At 47.3% G+C, this 21,803-nt stretch overlaps 1 protein-coding gene across 1 annotated transcript; it reads right to left on the bottom strand.

Annotated features, from left to right (window-relative positions):
• Positions 1-350: 350 nt before the first annotated feature.
• On the bottom strand, positions 351-20,004 carry VWA2 (von Willebrand factor A domain containing 2). The gene is made up of 13 exons (XM_009881636.1): positions 19,956-20,004; positions 19,244-19,318; positions 17,053-17,186; positions 14,915-15,024; positions 10,450-10,644; positions 9,961-10,091; positions 9,134-9,266; positions 7,346-7,401; positions 6,740-6,847; positions 5,346-5,927; positions 4,457-5,008; positions 1,235-1,357; positions 351-484 (listed from the first exon to the last, which is right to left on the bottom strand). Exons 1-13 carry the CDS (start codon positions 20,002-20,004, stop codon positions 351-353), a joined length of 2,382 nt encoding a protein of 793 aa, XP_009879938.1.
• Positions 20,005-21,803: the final 1,799 nt, after the last annotated feature.

Genomic DNA, 21,803 nt, shown 5'->3' with positions numbered 1-21,803 from the left:
AGAATTGCTCAGATTTCTACATATTTTCAGACTACCTCAAAGATCTCTCAAGAAGAATGTTAAAAAAACAGAAACAAAAAAAAAAAACCCACGCTGCACTAGAACGTGGATGAGGAAATGCAAAATTCCAATAATAAATACTTAAACACAAATATTTACTTCAATTAAAAAAGAAAGAGAGCACTGGGAAGCCCAATTTGTGCAATGCAGGAACTGGGAATGGCCTCAGCAGAGTCTCTGTGCTGGAGCAACTCAGTCACTGCCAAGGACATGGGTGGCTTGCTGGATCGTGCCTGTGAGAGGCAGCAAGTGTTCCCGGTCAGACAGCTGGAGCACTCAGCACATCTGTGTCAGTGTCTCTGATCCACGTGCCTTTTGGTGTGCCGGGGGGCTCTGGAGAAGTGCTGCGCACCCCTTGAACTCCACTGCGCATGGGAGTGTGGAGGAAGGACTGCAGATCTTGGAGAATCGCCCCGGAGAACTCCTGTTGCAGAAGAGAAGCACAAATGTGGGATAAGGGCTTCAGGATCAAGCGATAAACTCACGCTCAGTCCATTACAACGCAACAAGCATCCTCTTGGCCTTAGCTGACAGGTGTTAGAGGCCACGGGGTGGAAGTCAGGACTCCTGGGCTCAGGCAAAGAGCACAACACTGGGGGGAAAAAAACCACTTAATTGATAACTTCTCACTGTGGGCACAGGACCACCTCTAGGGAGCTGGAGGCTCACCACCTCCTGGCCATTGCTCCCCTGCTGAAGAGGAGGAAGGCAATGGGGAGGCTTTTGCACCATGGAAAACACTGAAAGTAGTAGAGGGTCACACTCCAACAGAGCTCCGTCCCATTAAAAGGGAGCCGGAGCTTTCTACGCTGGGAGTTGAGGAGGGGTCATTTCTTCTATAGGGGCAGAAGGAAAAAAGGAACAGAACAGCGCGGAAGAAGATTACCAAAATTATTAGACCTTCTTGGGGTCCCTTCACAGTGAACTCACTTAGTGAATGTATAAAACAGGGCACAGCTTCTTGAGAGGAGCCCTTGTTCCCCTCAGCAGCCCAAACCTCTCCACTTTCCATGTGACAGAGGCCACATCAGCACCAAGACCCAGCCACCAAATAGCTGTCCCAAGAGTTACAGCCACAGGTCTGCTCGAGGGAGAGGTGGAGATGTGGGAACCGTTCAGAGGGCCTGTGCAGAACGGATGACATCTGCTCCGGTGGCCATCTGCTGATCCTTACTGCTCTCACAGTGGGGTCCTTCCCAGCCGTGGCATTCACACCGGTAGCTCCCAGGCCCGAGGATGCATACGCCCTGGTTCATGCACGGGTTGGGTTTGCACAGGTTCACGGGGCTTTTTGCTTCTGCAACAAACACAGGCAGAACAGAAGGCTTAGGCACACCTACAGAGTATTAATAGCTAGGACACACTTCCATCAGGAATGCTGCAAAAATAACAGCAACTATATATTCCAGACATCAGAAAATGTCATCTAAGGTTAATGGGATGGGCAAACCACATTAACATGGCAGAGGGTGCAAACCCACAACCCTGTCTGGACACAGAGAGCAAACTCCTCTGTGTTTAACCTGGAGAACATCTAGCAAAGCTAGACCTGGAGATGAATATTCCTAAAAAAAAGCTTAAAAGAGTGACACCACGTTAGGCTGAATATCAAAAAAAAGCAAAATGGAGCATCTTTAGAGCTGTGCACTGAACACACAAGCACCTCTAAACCCCCAGATCCAGACACTGCCAGTGCAGAGCAAGACACGTACCCTATTCCAACCCCTTCTTTGCCCTGGAGAGGACCCGAGTTTCCAACAGGGAGGAGGAAGGACAAGAAGTCTGCTGGAAAGCAGGGATAGCACGAATGGAAAACAACACAGGAAAAATTTCTGGGCTTCTCTTCTAGGTGGTTTGAGAGAAAAGCCTGCAACCATAGCCCAAGTTGTTATTAGCCCTGTTCTCGTGAAGTATGTGACAGCTTTGCCAACCCTCTTAACACAGCAGAGCCCAGCTGTCAGCAGGGCTGGCAGTGTTTCATGCTGCCTTGCTGTGAATGCATTAGGTTAAGTAGCAGCATCCCAGAGGAATTTGCTTCCAGTCTGCTGGCAGTTCCACCGCAGCGTGGGTAAGGGTGTCAAATCCTCCACTGAACAACTACGTGATGTAGACTCTGGACCTGCTAGCCTTGCCTTTTGCTCCCCGGTAGAAAAAGCACCCAGACAGAGTAGGAAAAGGCAGAAAAGGACAGAATATAAATTCTACTGCTATCCATCAGGATGGTTACTACAGCTTCCCGCACGTTGGACTCATTCTCACATTAACCCTCAACCTACACCAAAGATAGGGAAAATTATCTTTGAAATTCACTTTTTTGAGTCAAATTCTAAGTCTGAGACATCTCAATATTTAGTTCCTGATGATTTTGTATGAAGCTAAGTTGGGTTCAACAACATTTTTGTTGTCATGAGACATCCCAGATGGGGTCCTGCCTGATGGTGCATCCCCAGGAACAAGCGCTTTCACTTTCATTGTAGGGTGGTAGACCTGTTGGCAATGAAACCTGGAGGGACTTCTTGGACCCACTACTCATCTTCCAGGTGCTGGCCGCTCCCCAGAGAACTCTTCCATGGTGCTCTGCTCCACACGCCACTTGTCCACCACTTCCCTCTACAGCTGCCCCACAGCATAACCTCACGGTCCCTGTTCGGGGGAACCACGCTATTCTGCCCAGACAACATTTCTCTGAACTCAAGCCTACTGTTAACACAGTAACATCTTCAATAAGCTTCTTGTACTTCAGGAATTACACCCTTTGGTAATCTCAGGAGTCTGTATTTCCATTAATCAGATTCATACATGTTTAATCTTTTCTCCTAGAGCCTGGATCGTTTTTTTCTGGTTTCCCTTCAACTGAACCTTGGAATAAATATGATATTTCAGGTGTCCAGAGGTAGGGTCTGTTTTTCACATACTTTTATCATGAGTCATAAATTTTTTTAAGTCCTTTCTTTCAGAGACAATGATTCTGTTATTGAGTCTTGGACTTGGAGTAGAAGACTGAATGACGGGCTTATCTTTACATCGCCCTTGGTCCCAGCCTACCTAGTACAAACAGTGATTACCTGCACATGAAATGAAAGCAGCAATTCAGTCTCAGGAAATGATATATTATTACCCTGACTCATTGAACCTTGCCGTCTCTTCCCCTTCATCCATAGCATAGTAGTTAATTTCATGGTACAGTAGATTGTTTTTATAATAACCCAGCTGAAAATACCACTGCAATAGGAGCACGTTAAAAAGCTTCACGTAAAAACCATCTGCAGGACCTGCCAGGAGACCGGCTCCTCACCCCAAAGAGACAGCGCTGTAGTTTTTTCTAAGCCCAAAGGAGCCATGGGCATGCCGAGAGATGAAAAGGACTTTTGACTGTGCTGAAGCTCAACATGCTTCCTCATTTGATCTTACAAACGGGTTAAAACACAACAAAAGCAAATAGCTAGATGTTAAACTCAAACTATTTTGGATGAGAAACAAGGCATGGCATTTTAACTAGAAGCACTTTCGGCATCACTAATATCTGCAAACCAGAGCTGCTATCTTTTCTGAAAAGCTGATTTCAATCAAACAGAGGCACTCACACTCAGCACACCAGTGTTTCAAAGTCGGCACCAGAGTCAATTTTTTCCCAGATGGGGACTGGGCCTCGGGACTTGAAGTTTTGAAGAACGTACACTTCCCCCCCCAAAACATGAGCTTTTACATGAATATTTGAAAATTCTTTCCTCACGCTTTGGAGATAAGGATTTGGTCCTGCAAACAAAGTTAATCCCAAGTTGTCTGAAGGCCTCAGTTTAACAGTCTGCAGGCTTCAAAATGGGCAGATTCTGATCTTCGGATTAAATCCTGTGCAACACAAATAAAATCTTGACATCCTACATGGTAACTTCAGTAGCAGGACACTAAGGAGGAACAGGAGTGATAAGGTTTCAGACCCACCACTTCGCAAACACCTGGGCACAAACCTGTTGAACAAGACAGCAAAACCTTACTCAGGGACCCAACAGAGTTGGCTGCAGAAATGTGTCCCATTAAGCCCCCCCAGCAACACCGCAGGGGGTACGGTAATGCACAGCAAATTCTACACGTTTAAAGCAACAGCAGAAAAAGAGCAAACTTCTTTTTCTTTCAGGGAAGGTAGAACTGAGACCTGGAAGGGTGAGAAAGAGCCAATCACACTAAGCCCAATCTCACCGACTGGACTGAATCTTAGAAAAGTTGGTTGCTATTCCTACAGGATTGCTTTGGACGGTCATCAGATATCTATGCCATAGCTACCCCACCTATAAAATGCAAAAGATAATGTTGAGCTTACTTGGTAAAGCATCAGAAAACCTATGGTAACAGCAGCTGGTGGCATCAGCATAAAAGCGAGGATGGGATGTTGTCTCACCTTCACAGATTCTTTCGATGATAAGGTCTTGGTAAAACTGCAGGTCTTCGTAGGAGGAGATGTGGACCAGGTAGTTGGGAGACCCAGCAACCCTCAGCAGTGTGTCCCTCTGTGCATCCCCAATGACAACCACAAACACCAAGATGCCGTTGTCCCTCAGCTGCTGAGCTGGGGCAGCTGCATCCTCCATGCCGCCTCCATTTGTGAGCACCACCACCACCTTGTTGACACCAGGTCGTGCTCCTTTCTGCACTGTCATCACATCACCGTAAATATGCAGCAAGGCTCTGTCAGCAGAGGCTGAGTCCCCGAGGAAAGGCACCTGGTCGATGGCTTGGAGGAGAGCTGAATTGCTTGTGTGGGTGTCCAAAGCAAACACAGTGTAAGGTCTGCTGCCATAGACCACGAGGGCAATTTGGGTGACATCCCGGTTGATGCTGAAGTGCAAACGGCTGCTCCTGACAAAGTCCCTCAGCTGTAGAAAATTCTCCAGGCCAACTCCATCTGAAGCATCCACTGCAAATGCCAAATCAAGAGACTGTGCCTGGCAGCCTGGACAAAAGAGTACAAACACGTCATTTTTCAGAATATATATGTACTCCTTTCTGAGTACTCCTGTTTTTTCTTTAAAAAAAGTAGGGGGAAAATAGTGGGCAAAATTAATCACTGCTGGTCACTGACTGTGAGGGGAGATCTATGATCCTTTTACATCAACAGATAGAGATCCATCATAAAAAGCAGTGATGGAAGTTTAGTCCCTGGATCTGTGACTGACACAAGCAAAACAAAAACATTCATCCTTCTGTCCTTCCCTCCTCCCGAGTGGAGTTCAGAAGAACTCCTCACGGTTAGACAAACTCGTCCTGCAATGCCCATACCACAGTCTTACCTTCAGGATTGTCCACACTGCAGATTCTTCTCTGCAGCTCTGGGATCCTGTTGAACAGGTCCTGGGGGTCTGAGTAGACAATTGTCTGCTTTGGATTGCCAGTCACCTCGGCCAGCTCTGCTCTCACAAAGCTGCTGCCTACACCGATCAAGAAGAGACCTCGGTCCTTCGCATACTTAGCGGCTTCTGCCACTGGATCCTGGGACTTGGAGTCAGTGAGTAAGACAACCACGCGGGGGAGATCATCCTGCACGTCTGCAAAGACTGGGGTGCTCCGAAAACCGTGCTGTGCAACGTACCACAGGGCTCTGCCTGTCAGGGTTCCTCCGCCACTGAAATTCAAAGCGTCAATGCTCTTCATGAAACTGAATGCGTCCTTGTGTTGGCCTACTTTGATGGGTATCCTAACATCATTATCGTACTGGGCCACCCCCACGTTCATTGGTGAGTCCCGGCCCATCACTGCTTGAAGGAACCTCTTGAGGAACGCTTTGTAGCGCAGAAACCCTTCCAGTGTGACCCCCGCCGAGCTGTCCATCAGGAAAAGAAGATCCACACCGCACTCGAGACTCAACTTTGGTGCTGAAAAGGAAGACAGCAATTTGTCATATGCCAGGCACCTCAGCTGGGGTCTGCTGGAATCTCTGTGGTGCAGAGAAGGGACATTGCATCCAGTAACCTAAATGGTTTGCCAGACACGTCATGAGTTGGAAGACAACTGTGCTTTATTTTGGTTGGATGGCACATAAGCCTTTTAGCAACAGGAAATATCTATGGGAGTCTGGGGGGATTCCTTAACTTTTGGATGGCAAACTTCAAATTGGAAATGACAACTCCACTCTCTCAGTACTGTGGGGAAAACACTCCAACTTTCAGTATAACGTGGAGGAAGGAGAGAGCCCGAGCACCAGACCCTCATCTGTAACACCCTAAGACACTTTAAAGTGGGAGTCTTGGTTCTGCAGGAAGTAAGTACAAAGCATTTTCTGAAGATCAGGACCCTCTTTGGTTTCTTACATTAAGCCCCCAAAATCAGGAGTCCGTCCTGGGCCATGTGTGCAGGGAGGGGACCAACAGACATACCTATGTGTCTCTCCCAGTTTCTCTGCTCTCCTGCTCACATGGCACCTGCATTTAGAAACAAGGGCAGCCATGGCAGGGTGAGACTGTCAGTATTGGTACTTTCCATATCCACAAGGTTCCTGAGCCACAAGACCCAGTCACTGAGCCTGACACAGTCATAACCAGCAAGAGAGGAAACTCATCCTGCCTCCTGGAGAAAAGCATGAAGGCTGCAGCCCAATCCCAGTTGTCCCTGGGCAGGACACAGGGAAGAGGACACAAGGCAGGACACAGCCGAGAAGGCAGGAGGGAGAGTGCAGGTTCACACCTACCGCAGTGGATGTCTCCTCCATACCCCACCGGGCAGAGGCAGTGGTATTTGTCCAGTCCCTCTGGGACACACGTGCCCCCATTCTGGCATGGCCGGGAGTCACAAGGCTCTAAACAGGACCAGAGAAGGGAAAGACAAGAGTCAGCAGGGAGCCAGATGGGGTTAAGGGCAGAACTCAAGGACCATAGCTATTTCCACAGTCACAAAACCAGTCTGGCAATGAACAAGTGTAAGGTTTCCTGCTAAACCTCTGATGTTCGTGGCACCAAGTGAACGAGTGGAGGCACCTCACTGCTTACTCCCCTAGCTGGAGAGTAGCGAGTCCCCGCAGGCGCTGGGAAGCAGTGCAAGCCTCTGCCCCAGGAACACGAGCAGATGAGGACTAACTGGCTCCTCAAGTGGAAGGAGAGATGACAGGGAGATATTTTAATCCCAAAGATCTCTGGTCATAGATACCCATGAGACAAAAAAACAGGACGTAATATCAAGTTCTTGCTAAGGATCACAACCTCTCACTCAGAATAAAATTTTCACAAGTGAGAGTAAAACCACATCTTTTTATTCTTTCCTGCTTTGAGAATAAAATTTAAAAAAGGCTAAATCCTACCTGGACATACAGTTCGGAAGCATCTGGAAGGGTGTTTTATCAAGACCCTCTTCCATCTGAAACAGGAAGAATAAAACCTATCATGAATTTAAAGATTAACGAGGTATCTTCAAGGTTGACCTGACTGTGTTTTCAATGGAACAAATTTTCCTTTGAAAATGCAATTTTTCAAAACAAGTATTTCACGAGAAAATGTCCGTTCTGAGTGGGGTGGCAAAAGAAAAAACATCATTTCATCAAATCTACTCTTTTGGTTTTCCACTCTTCTTTAATATTTAAAGATTATGGACGTATTTTTAAGGCCTCAAAGGATTATTTTTTTTTAGTTGCTACTGAAGATATGTTAAAACTTTTTGCTATAAACTGGAATGAAAAGAAAGTTTTACAGCAGTGAGAATTTCTTATTCAATATTAATTCTAGCATCTAACTTCTCCAGCAACAGGTTGTCCACAAACAGTGGACAAGCAAGGTTTAGATTGGGAAGAAATCCTCAGTCCTCAGCTGTGCCTCCCAGTGGGATTTTTCAACTTCCTCCATCATTTCCCTGCCCCAAGGTGACATGAAAAAAAACAAACAAACCCTAGAGCAGAAGTGTGTATTTGCCACGTGTAAGGAGGCAGGTAATGCTGGTTCCGAACAGTGAGATGATTTCTGCTTTTTTTCATCCCTGTTAATGAGGTTTCTATTTCTCCAATACCTGCAGCTTCACCGTGTCACTGATTTTCTAGTGCTCTGTATTAGGGCTGCTCAAACTTGGGGCAACTGTGGCCAAACCCATGACTTTTGGGATACAGTAAGCAAGCCACGAGCTGCTCTACTTTCCCACATTGGCCCCGAGGTACAAGCATCTGGAGACGCTCACAGACATTAGGATACATCTGAAATTATCCAGTCATCCCCCGGCATATCTATCCCACAGGCTATCAATGCACAGCCCAGATCTGGGGTGATTTTCAAACATCAGTCTGACTGCCTGGTATTAAAACAAACACACGAAGCATCTCTTCAAAGGAAACACAATTCCCTCCACCAATTTCCGTACAACACCACTTTCACTCCACTATTTTTATCAGCAAAGAGCATGAAGCTGCCTTTCCCTTCAAAGCTCATTTTTAAAGCATTTCTCCCACTGTACCAACAGCAGGGACAATACTATTTGAAGGACCTGACATGCTTTATGGGTTTTCAGCTCCAGCCCCCTGTCCCTGAGCAAGAGGACATTTCCCTCATGCAGCTCACTGCCATCAATGTGTGCACGCCAGTTTTGGCACTGCCGCGCTATGACTGAGGGGTATTTTCTGCCAGTGACTGGAGCCTCTTCATAGGACAGTCCCTCCCAAGCCACCCAGGACAGCCACACAAAGGAAAAGGGGCTTCTCTGAAGGGAAGAAAGCCCGTGTGGACGAAAACAGAACTAGCGCCAACACAGGGAGCCAGACCTGGAAACCCTCTGCAACACATAGTCAGTACAGAGGTGTAAACTTCAAAGCATCTCGGTTCAACAGGTAGGTAGGAAACTAATTCTAATTCCATTTATAATATTCATGGTGCTCTTGGGCTAATAATTTTCTACTTCTCTGTCTCAGTTCCTCCTCTTACCCTTTGCTTCTCCAACTAATGGTTGGAGCAGGGAGAACCTCTTCCTAGGTCTACAGACCATGTTTGCATCATTCTTCTGAGGTATCTTCATCCCAGTAAAGAGTCATGGTCAGATAAAAGCCTTGTTACTGTATCTCTCATCTTCTCTCAGCCCCATTCACTTTTAGAGATGTACATGTCCAACTCACCTGTAGAACGGGCACAGCGAAGCCCGCACGGCCTGTGGCTGCTTTGAGCCTTTCCAACACACGTAGTTTCCAGCCAGCTCCTTCACAGTCTCCAGGGTCCTGCGTTCACAAGGGTGTGATTCGACTTTGCAGCCTGGAGCAAAGAACAAATCCAAACTAGGACTCATTCCCTGAAAATACAAATTCTGTCTGGGAGTGGAGCACCCCTTTGAAATGGGATAGTCTTCTTGATCTACCTGCCAACAGCGTACCAGGCAGTGCTTTAAAGACCTTCCATGTGACCCCAGAAGAGAAATTTTTTGTCAACAAGCTCACCAGCCTACCCCACTTTCTGGGGTGCTCACTATTCAGCCTCCTTTGCTTTGCTATAAAATTCATACTGCTGAGTTCAGGGTTCAGTGACAACTTTTCAGCCCCTCTGGTGCCTTCATCATTCACGTATTTGATTTGCCTCTATCTCTGGACCACTCCAGTTCTATCTTTTCTATCTCTTGTGAGCCCCTGGTGTCCTCCCCTTAACACACAGCCAAGTCTTTAACACAGTTGTTTTTATCCCCCTACCCCCCACGACACGAGCAAGGACCAACATACCCATTTTCAGCAGTGAACCAAGACACAGAAAGCTTTAGAATACTGCAGCTCGCAGGTATTTGGAGATGCAGATGGCAACCATGCCATCCAGTTTGGGCACCAGAAGCAGGTTACCTCAAAGTGCAACACCTGCTAGCTCCCCTGTACGCTTTCTGGCACTGCCTCATCTCTCTCGCGCAGTGACATGGTCCAAGCTCAAAGCATGGGCTTGAAGGAGGAGCCAGGACAGGGGTTACCTGGCGCGGTGGCACTGCAGATAGAGCCGGTGAGGGTGCTGTACAGGCCGTTGGCAGCATCGTCGGCGTCTCCAGCAAAGAGCACGTGCTGCTCGGTGGGCTCGCTAGCCAGCATGTGCAGCTCCTCCCACCTGCCAAGTGAGGTGGGGTTCAACCATTCGCGTAACGAGACCCTTAGTCATCCCCAAAGAATTGAGTATCATAACAAGCCCCGTGCAGCAAATATGATGCAGAACCACGATGCCCTTCAACTAGTTTTCAAGACCCTAGTGCATTTAGTCTCAGGCTCTACTCAGTGGAAGAGCTTCCTTCACCAACTTTGGTCCTCCTTCTACACCAGCCCATGTTTCTTCCATGCCTGCGTTACCCCACCAATTCCTCTTTTCTCTTTCCAAAACTCATATGTAGCACAAGAGCACCCCTTATTCACTAGGACTTGCCATTTGGCTAGCTGGGCCTCCATTTCCAACTCCGTGGAAAGTTTCCTACCTTGGAAACTTGATTCCCACTGCAAAAACTGTGATGTGCCTCTCCTTCACCTGCATTGCAGGCATCGTGGTGCTGCCCTGGGACTTGCCATCCGAAATTATGATCAGGACTTCAGTGACACTTGAGTTTCTGCCACCAGGGAATCCCTTGCGGAGAACATACTTCAGAGCCCGACCTGTCTCTGTGCTCCCACCTCTAGAAAGAAGGGAAATAAAATCAGAAAAGCAGAAATCAAAGCTCTTCTACTATTTAATTTACCATTTGATTTTAAAATTTCCACCCTTTGGTAGTGAAGAACTTCGCATATTTCTGCCTGTTTCCACAGAAGACATCCAGAGAGATATCTAATATTGTCATTCTTGTCATCCTTCTGTCCGTAGGTCCCATCTACTCACCCTTACCTCCCTCCTCTCCAACCTAGAGTTGTCTCCAGAAGGCTGTTAACACACAGCAGAGTGTTTCTGCAATTGGAGCAAGAACCAGAGCTCTCAGATATTAGAGTTTTACTTCCAGCTTTGACAAATGTCTCAACTGCTTCTGCTATTCCATCTGAAAATCGCAGTCAGTTCTTTAAGAGCTGTGTGGAAAAGCCATTTTACAACAACCTCTTGTATTCCAATCAGAAACACGGCACAAGTAGGCAAAATGAACAAAGACCAGCATCTCAAAGTGGTTTCCTTTCTCCTGACGCACAAATGCGCTATAAAGTCTTGTCACGTATCACCCCTTTCCCTCCACGGGACTTTCTGCTGTTCTTAGACCAAGAGCTAGGCAGGGAGCTACATGTCACAGCTTGTAACTGGGAGTCTGCAGTCTAGCAGCATGCAGAGAATCCTTTTTGTCCCCAGCTCATCTGCAGGTTAATTTGATTTTCTACAGAAAGTCATTTGTCCATCCTGTAATAAAGCTCCTGAAAATACGAATGCTGAAAGCTTCTTAGTCTGTCCCTGGAAACCCAGAAGGACTGAACACAAGGCATGCTTTCTTCAGGGCTTCACCAGTACCTTTTACACTAGGAAAAAAAAAAAACCATTAAGAAGAGTCACCTGATGCTCCAGTTGTCTAAACCTATGCTAAATTCAATTAAAAGCAATACCCTCATCTGCTAGGTTGCTTGCCAGCAGTACTGGTATGATAGGGAAGTTGCACCAGCCACTGATGTTCACATGAGCCGTATCACTCCTCGTTTTGGAGGTGGGAGCCAGCTACCTCGATATTTTGTCAGCCCTTGAATTCTGCCCTGGAGAAGGAAACATTTCTGAGGTATAAAGCAATTAGTCCAATACTCAGCAATCCTCCCAGTAGCAAAGTACTAAACCCACAATAGGACTCGGATGCCAAAGGGGGGACATTCCAGTGGTGACATAAATCAGCAGGTAAAACCGGCTGCTGTTAAGCATAAGGGAATGGCAGACACCAAGCCCTGCAGCAATAACTCCCAAGGAAAAGCAACCTTGAATGCAATTTTAGCAGAAAATAAGCTACAGCTTGACAGAGAAGAACTTCGGTCAAAGATGCTTTAGAAATCCTGAGGCTCATGTCTTGTGAGATTATTAAAGAAGGAGATTTGCTGTCTGCTGGATGACTCCTTAACCCAAAAGCCTGACTGCCCCGCTGAGCCTGTAGGCACCGGAGCTGTCTGTTTGTGAGGTACGCTGCGTATCAGCACAAAGCCCTGGGGAGGGAAACGAAAGGTCCCTCTGGCAGCAAAGAGCACCCAAGAGCAGAGCTGCTCACTGCAGGCTCATGGTGTTACAGCCAATGTCTGCACAGCGCTAGGGTCTCTTTGGTTATGGCATACTGGATGTGAACTGGGAAGGAGAAGTGGGTGCTGAAAATAAAGCAGAAGGGGATAAAAAAGGGGAGTGCTATACTTACAGAGAGGTCTGGGAGGGGAAGGACAAGGTGTGGTTGTTTTTATGGGCTATGCATTTTAACTCTGTTATTTCTTGCTAGTGAGCTCTGTGGGGTAGGGACTGTCCTCCTCTGCTTTCACGACTTAACTTTAAATGACTGTTGGAGACACCTACTCAAGACTGGGCTCAGTGTTCTGTGTACCACAAAATGTCATCAAAATTATATATAAAATTATTATGTTTGTCAGGCTGAGGCAGGAATGATTACGTTGTGAGCCAAGCACTGAAGTTTTATTTAAGTAAAAGCCATGGGTAACCTAACAGAGACCTTGGAGAGGAGGTAGGAGATGGTCTCACCTCTCTCTTGCAGGGTGAGGTTTAGTGGACTGTGCAGCTGGATCCCAAGATAGCAGGGTGAAATCACCCCCGGCTGCCTATCTACCAACGCAAGCTTCATATCAACCACCTACATTCCCCACCCAATCATCACAAGGCTAAGAGCTTGCCACAACACAACACACTGGGCAAAACTCTTTTTTTCTCCTGTAAAAACTGAGGGCAACCTTCACTGCAAGTTCTTCAGCTACGGTCACCAGCTTTGATCCCTGCCGCCAACACATTGTCTCTTTTTGTTGTTGGAGGGCTAAACATTTGGTTATCCCAAAGGGGTAAATCCTGCATGCATATGAGTCTATTTCTTCTTCTCTTGGTAGTTCTCCGTCTGGCACAACGCCAGAGCTCTGTAATCTGCCGTCCCTGTCAGGACATTTGATACCAGAGAGAGCCCAGCTCACTGGGAACACACTCCAGTCCTGTTGACAATCAAGCCACTGTATCAGAGGAGACATTTCCAGCTGTCTTCTAATTCTGTCCAAGGAGCTGTGCTATAAATCACTTCTTATCATTGCCTTTTAGGGCTGCTTTTATTTCCATCCAAAGCACATTAATAAAGAGTCTCTGCACCAAAGCTCATTAAATTCGGTTTCTTATCGATTTGCATGTGGAGGTTCATTGGGTTTTGACACAGCGGATGTGTGTTTAAGGCATTACTCCAAAAAGGATTTTCTGAAGCGGAAGGAGATGTGGACTTTACCTGCTGCCTTTCCTCAGGAACAGCACTAAGAAGGCTTCTCTCCTCTGACCAGCCATTGACTTGTATGAAAGAAACTGGTAAGAAATTTAGCTTTGGAGCTCATCACCAAATTTGGTTGAAATTGGTCAATGAACTCAAAAGCTATTTGGATGAGATTCATAGAGAGAGACCGGCAGTCTCCGACTAAATCACAAAAGCTTCACTTTGGTCTGGTGCTGCCTCCTTTCAAGGGCTCTCAGCTCCGCACCGGGAGCATAAGGCTGAAGTCGGGAAATGCCTCGCTGGCCAAAGGCTCCTCAGAAGCACATCAAGGAGCCTCTCAACCGAGACATCAAACACCTCATTTTTCCGGAAGCCAACTGGAATCCATCCGTAACTATTTTATCTACTTTGAAATGTCAGCTTTTCATTTAAACTAGATGAAACAGCCGAGCACAAGGTCATTATTTCTGTTTGATCTGTCAGCATCCATGTGTTGTCATCAAGGAATTTCAGTGCCAGACACCAAACACTGCTTCACTTTCTCTGCTCTCACAGACTTTCAAGCAACAGCCAAAGGGGAGGAGCGTGTCTTGACTTCTGGTAAGTTTTTCCTGTAACATTACACGAGAGGTTTTCTTGATTTGATAACCTTCTCAGAAGCAATACAACAATACCCAGCCAATTCATCTTGCTTGAAAAAGTCAAATGTGATCACATTTGCTTGCAATATGTACCTCATGCTGAGAGCAGCAGACATCCATGAGAAGTGTTGAGCTAACCTTTACCCCTAATGCAGATCAGCCAAAGAAAAAGCAAACACCCACAGACCATACCAGTACCTCATCTGTCATCAAAACAAGTGTATTTGGGGGTGGCTGTCAGATACTTTGTAGATCCAAATATACTTCTCAGACATGAAAAGTTTGGATTTTGAGAGGCTCTAAGGACAGTGCTTCTTTGGGCTTCTGGCTCCATTTCCTGAGGTCATGGGAAGACATCCAAGTCTTAACATTCAGGAAGAAAAAAGGTTTCCATCTGAAAAACCCGATCCTCTCGAATTCAGCAGACACACATGCGCAGATATCTTGGGACCAGCAAATCGTCGCTACCTCGTAGAACAAAGGAAATGGTAACCACCAAAAAATGAAGGTGCACACTGTCCTGCCTTTGCTCAGCCATGCGGGAACGCCACAATTCCTTTTCCCTGGAAGGATGCAACCCACCACGTAGCACAAACAGCCCAAAAAACCTGCCAGGAGGGTCTGACAGGAAAACTGTCCCCTATTTACCACGTTTTACTGAGACACTGAAAACTTTCTCCCCTATCAGCTTTTGCTGACAAAGACAGCCCAGGCTGTATGTTTTTCGTAGACTGTGGATTATGGACCATAGACAGCGTTCATCAACCTCCCTCCCTGGGGGCATCACGTTGGTGTATGCACAGCAGAGGCAGAGGTGCCTGGACCTCAAAAAACTCTCAGTCCAGAGATCGTTCGTAGCCCAGAGAAAGAGAAGAGCTGTAAAATAAGCTGACCTGAACACAATCCTCTTGATTCTTTCTTTCACTGCTTGTTTGGTTAGATACGAGTCCAGTGGGAATTCAAGGTGGGGAGTTGAGCTAAACTGTATCAGTCCCACACGGACCTAAAAGAAAAGGTTAAAGATGATGAAAGGTGCCTGTGAGAGTTTTACTCTTTTGATCAGTTTACAGATTTGGGAGCACTACACTGTATCGAGGCAAACATTGTTTTGCAAGTTGAGCCACTGGCAATCTAAATGAACTTCAAAAAAGAGAAAAAGAGCATAAACCACAGCATTACCTATACAGACTATAAACCAGGCAAAAAAAGTTCATCTGCAAACAACAGGACCCTCTGCTGCAGTTACAGGCAGCTCAAGATCTATATTTATCCATTCAGAGCAGCTTGTAGCCTCAAGGACAGTAAGTTTATAAATAACACCTTTTATATCAAGCTGTTTATATACTGCGCAAGCAATCTTTCCATTACTAAAAGCAGCTCTTTCTGGCACTGAGCACAGTAGGCAACACAAACCAATTATTTTTCCACTACTTCCTCTAAAACCATTTTCTACAGTTGCAAATGCAAACAAACTAAATGGTCTGTATTGGGCAATACATCTAGAATATTTCACTGAAGCCTTACAAGAAGTTTTATGGAATGTGACGACTTCAAAGGTGAAAAGACTACTGATTTTCAGTCCAGTCTTTGTAAGGATTAAGTATTTCAAAAAAACAACCCACCAAATCTGTAAATATTATATGCTCAAATTCTTTTGCCTAAGCCTACGTCGCAGTTGGTTCCTAGATGCAAGTCTCTACTTTCAGTCAATTTAGTATAAGCCACGAAAAGGGAATACCCATTTACCACCGAGCATCTCTCAAAGTCCTGCACACACACTTTATCTCCTTACCATCACTGCACAGGCTGCGGACAGCCTCCTGTGCTGTGCGGCTGTAAGTGGAGATCTCAAGGGCAAAAGACTTCTTAGATGAGAAAATGATGGAGAGGAACAGTGATTTCAGCTTCCAAAGGACCCTGCATCAGGGGCCGAACAGCAGCTTTTGATTTTAGGACCTGCAGCAATGGTGGTAGTTGGTCTGGAGGAGGTTTTTGGGTTCAAGTCTAAGCATCCCTGCTGTGGGAACCAGGAGCAAACACAAGACCCACCTGTGTTCCTTTGCTCCCAGACCTTTCTGGAGAATCAGACACAGACCAGGGCTCCTAAAACCCACAGCAGGGCCAGACCCACCCTCCGTCCTGCCTCAGGTTCCTCCTCCTCCTACACAGAAACTTTGCATCCCTGCCACAACCTTCCGAAAGACCTGACATTTATTTGGGAGTGCTCTGGCAGGGAATCAAGTACAGCAACCATCCCAGCCTGCTCCAAGGCCCCCAGCTAGGGATAGTGTGATGTGGGACTGGATGCATGGCTGGAACCACAGCAGGGTCTGGCTTGAAATCCATTTATCTTAGCGTGTTTCATACTGGGTATCTGCAAACACCAGCTGCTTGGACTCCAGCTGGCAAGTCCCAGCTGGCCAGTTCTGTGCTCTTCTCTCTGGTGAGCACCAGCGTTACGCACACTGCACCACTCGCAGGTGGGGAGTGCGCTGATATCCTGGAGACCTGTGGCAGCACACAGATCCCCAAATCCTCAGTATACAGCCAGTGCCTTGCAATGAACTCCTTCCCTTTGGCCCTTTCGGCTTATTTTGGAATAGAGACCTTCTAGGAGGAGCAGAGCGAGCAGACTCTTAACATTTACCTCTGTACAGAAAGGTGATTAACTTCCCAGAGACTAATTCTGCAACTTCCCAGGGAAAAACAACAAAAAGATCCAACCATTTTAACCTATGAGCATCCAAACCAAAATAAAAATCAGGAAGAAACCCCCAAATCATAATCTTTAACCTGAAAGACTAGGTCTTTCCTCAAGACCAAATGGAACCACTTAAAATCTGTGAAGAACCAAGAAGTGTCCTCTAACTCCACTGCTTCACAAACCTTCACTGCATCTTTCTGAATAAATACTCTGACCCTACGGCAGTTGCTAGGTTGAATTTTGCAGTTTTGCTCAGCATGGTATCACTGGCCTTTCCACACATCGCCAAGCTGCTTGAAACTAAAACGAGACATTCCTGACACTCACCCTGTCTGGACGGATGTCCATGGCGTCACAGAGCTTGCTGGCGAAGTGCTTAGACCTTTCAAAGCTTCCTTTGCCAATGCTGTAGGAGCCGTCCAAGAGGAAGAGGACATCTAACGAAGCAGAGCACTGCATCACTAGGAGAAAAAGATACACACTGTGAAACTGCGCTTTATTAGTGTCACTCTCTCGAAGCAGACAGCCAAGAGCAGAAAATCCAGACAAACGGACTCACAGAGGACGGGCTGGGGCTGCCCGGTGTTCCCAACCCAAAGCCCACAGGCACTCCTGCTCTGGCCAGCAGCAGTGCCAGGTCAGCCCTCACAGCCTGCAAGACTTCCACCTGAGATTCCAGGTCCCAGCCTGGCTTCAGCAGTTCAGGGAAAGCACAGCAGCAACTCTAAGGAGGTGACGCTGTGTGATACCATGAACCGAGAGAGCTGCTCTCCCGGAGGAGGTGGAGGGGTGAGCGGTGGGGACAGGCGGCCGTGCCTGGCGGGACCCACAGGCTCTCCCAGCCCGAGGCATGGACGAGAATCCAGAAGGCATTTGTAAAGCCTACAGAGTGCCACGGCTCCAGATGCGTTTCATCTGCAGCACATTTTTCAAAACATGCTCTTATTTTTCTAAACACAAACCCTCTGAACAGCTCCGAGGCACTGACAGAAACACTTTTCACAAAAATCTGCCTTTCATCCCCTCTTCAGAGACGTGTCCTTGTATCACCCCTGCCTGCATGAACACAACCGCTCCCAAGTACAAGTTCCTGAGGTGCTTACGCTGCAGTCAAAGCCCCTAATTTCACTGAAAAAAATGGAGGGGAAAAAAAAGCCAGCCTGCAGAGTCTGAAGAGACCATTTCAAAGCATTTACACAGAAATTTTAAAGTCACATCTGCAGCATTTACCAGAACCAACTTCAAGGGAAAGTGAATCCAGAAGCTGAATACAGGGAGCAAGCACACCAACCTTTTAAGAGCCCTTTTGGCCAATGCCCTTTCTCTATCCCCCATTATTATCATCCTCTTTTTATTATCACTACTTTTTTTCAAAATCATTCATGCTAGCAAAAACCTCAATTTATAATTAGGGTTTTCTCATACCAGATTACAAAGGACTGAAAGTTGTTAAGCATTCCCTTCTGGGTCACTGGTTTTTCTAATATGGCACCCAGCCTTGCCCTGGGGCGCTGCACTGGGGATGAGCCGGAGCACAGCCCCCTTGCCAGCGCCGTCCCGGCTTGTCAGCTTTGCCCTCACCACCGATCCTCAACGTGGAGATGCAACAACCTGTGTGCTCGCCCGCAATCACTGACCCCGGCTGCCTGCCCGAGCACGCACAGAGAAACTCGCTGTGCCTCCATCCCAGTATGGGCTCCGCATGGAGGAACGGTCTCCAGGTTACTCCGGAGTTCAACGGTATGAGGAGCGGGGAGCTCCGTACTGCAGCTGTCTGACAGAGACCTGTCAGCAGGACGTCTGCAGCCCACCAAAGTGCTCTTGGTGATGTGCATCAGTTGGAAACATCCAATTGCAGCACACCAGGATGGAGAGTTTAGGCTGAACGCACGGCGCTATGGGATGGGGCTGGAGGGCAAGCCTGGCATAAGAAAAAATGTAATTTATCACTTGACAGACAGACAGACAAGAGAAAATAAGGGTTAGCAGGAGAATGCATGATGCAGTTTATAAGTAAGTGACTGCACATACGTCAAGGGTGGTGAACACGGTCTGCTGGCCAGCCGGATTCCAGTCATCCCTACTCACAGCAGCGCGGCTGGTGCTGGCTTTACGGCCTGAGCAAATCAGCCACATGAGAGGTCTGATCACAAGTCATGTCCGTAATTAAACACAGCTCCTTAAATCATGATTGCTCGAAACAGGCTCTGAAGGAACCGACGCGAACACCAGCCGGCTGGCAAACGGCCAGTTTGGGAGCAGCAGAGCAGGTTGGCGTCCCATCAGGGCTCATACCAACGAGGGGAAAAGCAAACGAGTCTAGGGCAGGAGCAGCCACAGTGCTAGGCTTGCCAGAGCATTGCTGGGGCCTGTAGGGACCAAATGGGGTCCAATAAACAAAAATAATAATAATTAAAAAACAAAACAAAACAAAAAACCAAATCCAAACAAACCGGAGAGAAACAAAGAAAGAAGGTACTGGGAAAGTAGATTACGTGCTTTAAAAAAAAACACTTACACTGGCCAGCAGCTGAGATCTTGCCAATCATCTCTTGGTCAGCCTGAATTTCTTGTATACCCAACACCAGCAAAACTGTGGGATCAAACAGATAACCACTCATCAACACTATGAACTGCCTTTAAAAAAAAAAAAAACAAAAACAAGACTTGTAGGCTTTAATCTATAGCTGCAAAAATGCTGTTTTTTACACTTGCAAAAAGTAAATTGGTGACACAGCACAGCAGTGTATCTATGGGACCAAAATTCCCTCTAGCCAGGACACAGAGAGCATGAAAAATGGCAAGGACCTGACTGCAGCACACGGGAGGACAGTCCCTCTGCCCACCACATGTAGGAATGCAGCACGAGAGCAAGAGCTAGGCCAGGCTCAGGCTCCAAAGATTACAGTCATAAGCACTGGAGACACCAAATAATTCCACTGGAGAAATCTATGAACTTCTAATATCGTAATAGTAACATCTGTTTTTCCTGTATCAAAGAGACTCCTCACATACAAATCAGTCACATGCTTTTGAATTCTCCCAAAAGCTGTTTCTCCAGGTATTATTTTCTCCCTTTCTGTGTGAAACTACGTTTCAGAGGTTTATCCCTAAACCTCCTGGAGAGGCACTGATTTTGCTCTTGTTCCTGGGAACGAAGAACTCCAGCCAGAGATGGGGAAGCATCCGAGACAGAAACCACTGATGCAAAACAGTGACTTTAAACGTACCTTGGGGAAGCAGCAAAACGCAGATGGACTCAAACGACGAGGCACCCATGGCGACAAATCTGAAAGAAAAAAAAAAAAAAAAGAGGAATCAATCCATTTCCTAAATTCCAGGTTTCTTGACCTGCAGCTGATCATCAGCTTGCTGGTTGTCTCATGTGACGAGTTCAGAAACATTTGGTCTGAGGGGCAAAAGCAACTCCTACCCTGGGGAGAAGCACGGGAAACAGACAGAAGAAAAAGACATGAAAATGAGGGAATGATAGAAAAGAAAGTCTCCCTACATACTCATCCCCTTTCCTATCAAAACTGGAGAAAACAGGCTTTGAAGGAGAGGGAGGGACTGCCCAGCCTCCCCTCCACGGCCTCCTGGACCGCTGTTCTCCTCCTCCTTCCTCTTCACTGCACCTCCCTCTCAAAGCCGAGTCCCACCAGGGCCCCCACTGCCCTCAGGAAGCCGGTGAAGAGCCAAACACGGCTCGTCCAGGGGTTCACCAAGCACAGCCAGGTCCCCCCAACCCCAGCATCGCTCGGGGCTCTGGCTGAGACATCCCTGCTGTGGAGCACAGCAGAGGGGGACTTGTCCCCAGGGGACCTGCCATGGCCAATGCTGCTGCCCATCCTCATCGTGGGTCCTCAACAATACTCAACTACAGGCTCTTTCATGCCTTATGTTTTCTGAGAACTGGCTTTTTGGAGAGATGTTTTTACGTTCGTGTCCAGCAAAGTTAATTTTCTGCTCATTTTTCCTTTGAAATCAGCAAGGCTGCCATCACATGGTAGGTGGACTTCAACGACACTTTCAAGCGTGCCCAGATTTAGACCAAGCACGTCTGGCAGAGGCCTTGGCTTTCTATTTAAAACATGTATATTTATTTTTTCTCCAGAATAAAAGCACTGAGTGCACTCACTAAGGCAAACTTGACCAGATTCACGCTGGGTCTCTGCCTCTTTCATTGCAAAAGCAGATTTTCTTCATGTAGTGAAAGACTAATAAATGCATCTCTTCATAACCAGCTCTATTAACCAACTGTTCTCCCAAGAAAATAGAGAGGGCTTTTTCTCAGGGAAGACGTGTCTCTGCAGCAAATGATGTATTTGCCAAGCAGCCGGTAAGAACTGATGCTTGTTAGTGAAATTGCCAAAATAGGCCCATTCCCACCACTCCAGGTGCCAATCCTTCAAAAGTGTTATGTGGCAAACCTCACGCGTCAGGGCAGTGGGGGTAAGGAGATGGCTTCCCGGGGTGTCCCGCAGGCTCCCACACTGCCTGTCCCACCCCAGCCTTCCACTGCTCCCGCCCTCGGATGCACGTCTGCGTGTTGGCTCCCACAGGCAGGAACACATCGAGTTGGAGGAAGGAGCCGAGCTGTGGTTCCTCTCTCTGTCTTATTGTTTGACCCTGGATTTAATGTTCAGTGCTGGCACCTCACTTCCTCAGTTTCCCCAATTTTTGAACGCGTGTGTCAGCACCCCTGTGTTCCCATGGGAGGGAAGACTCTCCTATGGGTACTCCCAGGAGTCCAGGGACATGTAACACTAAACCCCAGGGCACAAGCCAAGCTTTAAGCAACAGAAACTTCTCCTCTAGGCAGGCTTTTCTCTTCAGAAGAGCGGGCAAGACACCTGAAGCAACGGGCATCCCTCTGTCTTGTAGTACATCATGAGTCTCTGACCCTTCCCTCTGCCAGGGGAATCTCCAGCACCCATCCCAGACACACCGGGTCACAGCAAGGACCCATTAAGTCCACAAAGCCGCCTGCACCTCACACGCCTTGAATCAGACAAAGCAAGATCTCTGTAGCAGACTGTGCTGAGTTACCTGCACGGGTCCAGAATGAAGAAGGGATT

The sequence above is a fragment of the Charadrius vociferus genome, unplaced genomic scaffold (genome assembly GCF_000708025.1).
Source record: "Charadrius vociferus isolate BGI_N301 unplaced genomic scaffold, ASM70802v2 scaffold282, whole genome shotgun sequence".
Taxonomy (NCBI): domain Eukaryota; kingdom Metazoa; phylum Chordata; class Aves; order Charadriiformes; family Charadriidae; genus Charadrius; species Charadrius vociferus.
Note: the sequence above shows the minus strand (reverse complement) of the source record. Positions and strands in the feature narration are given on the sequence as shown.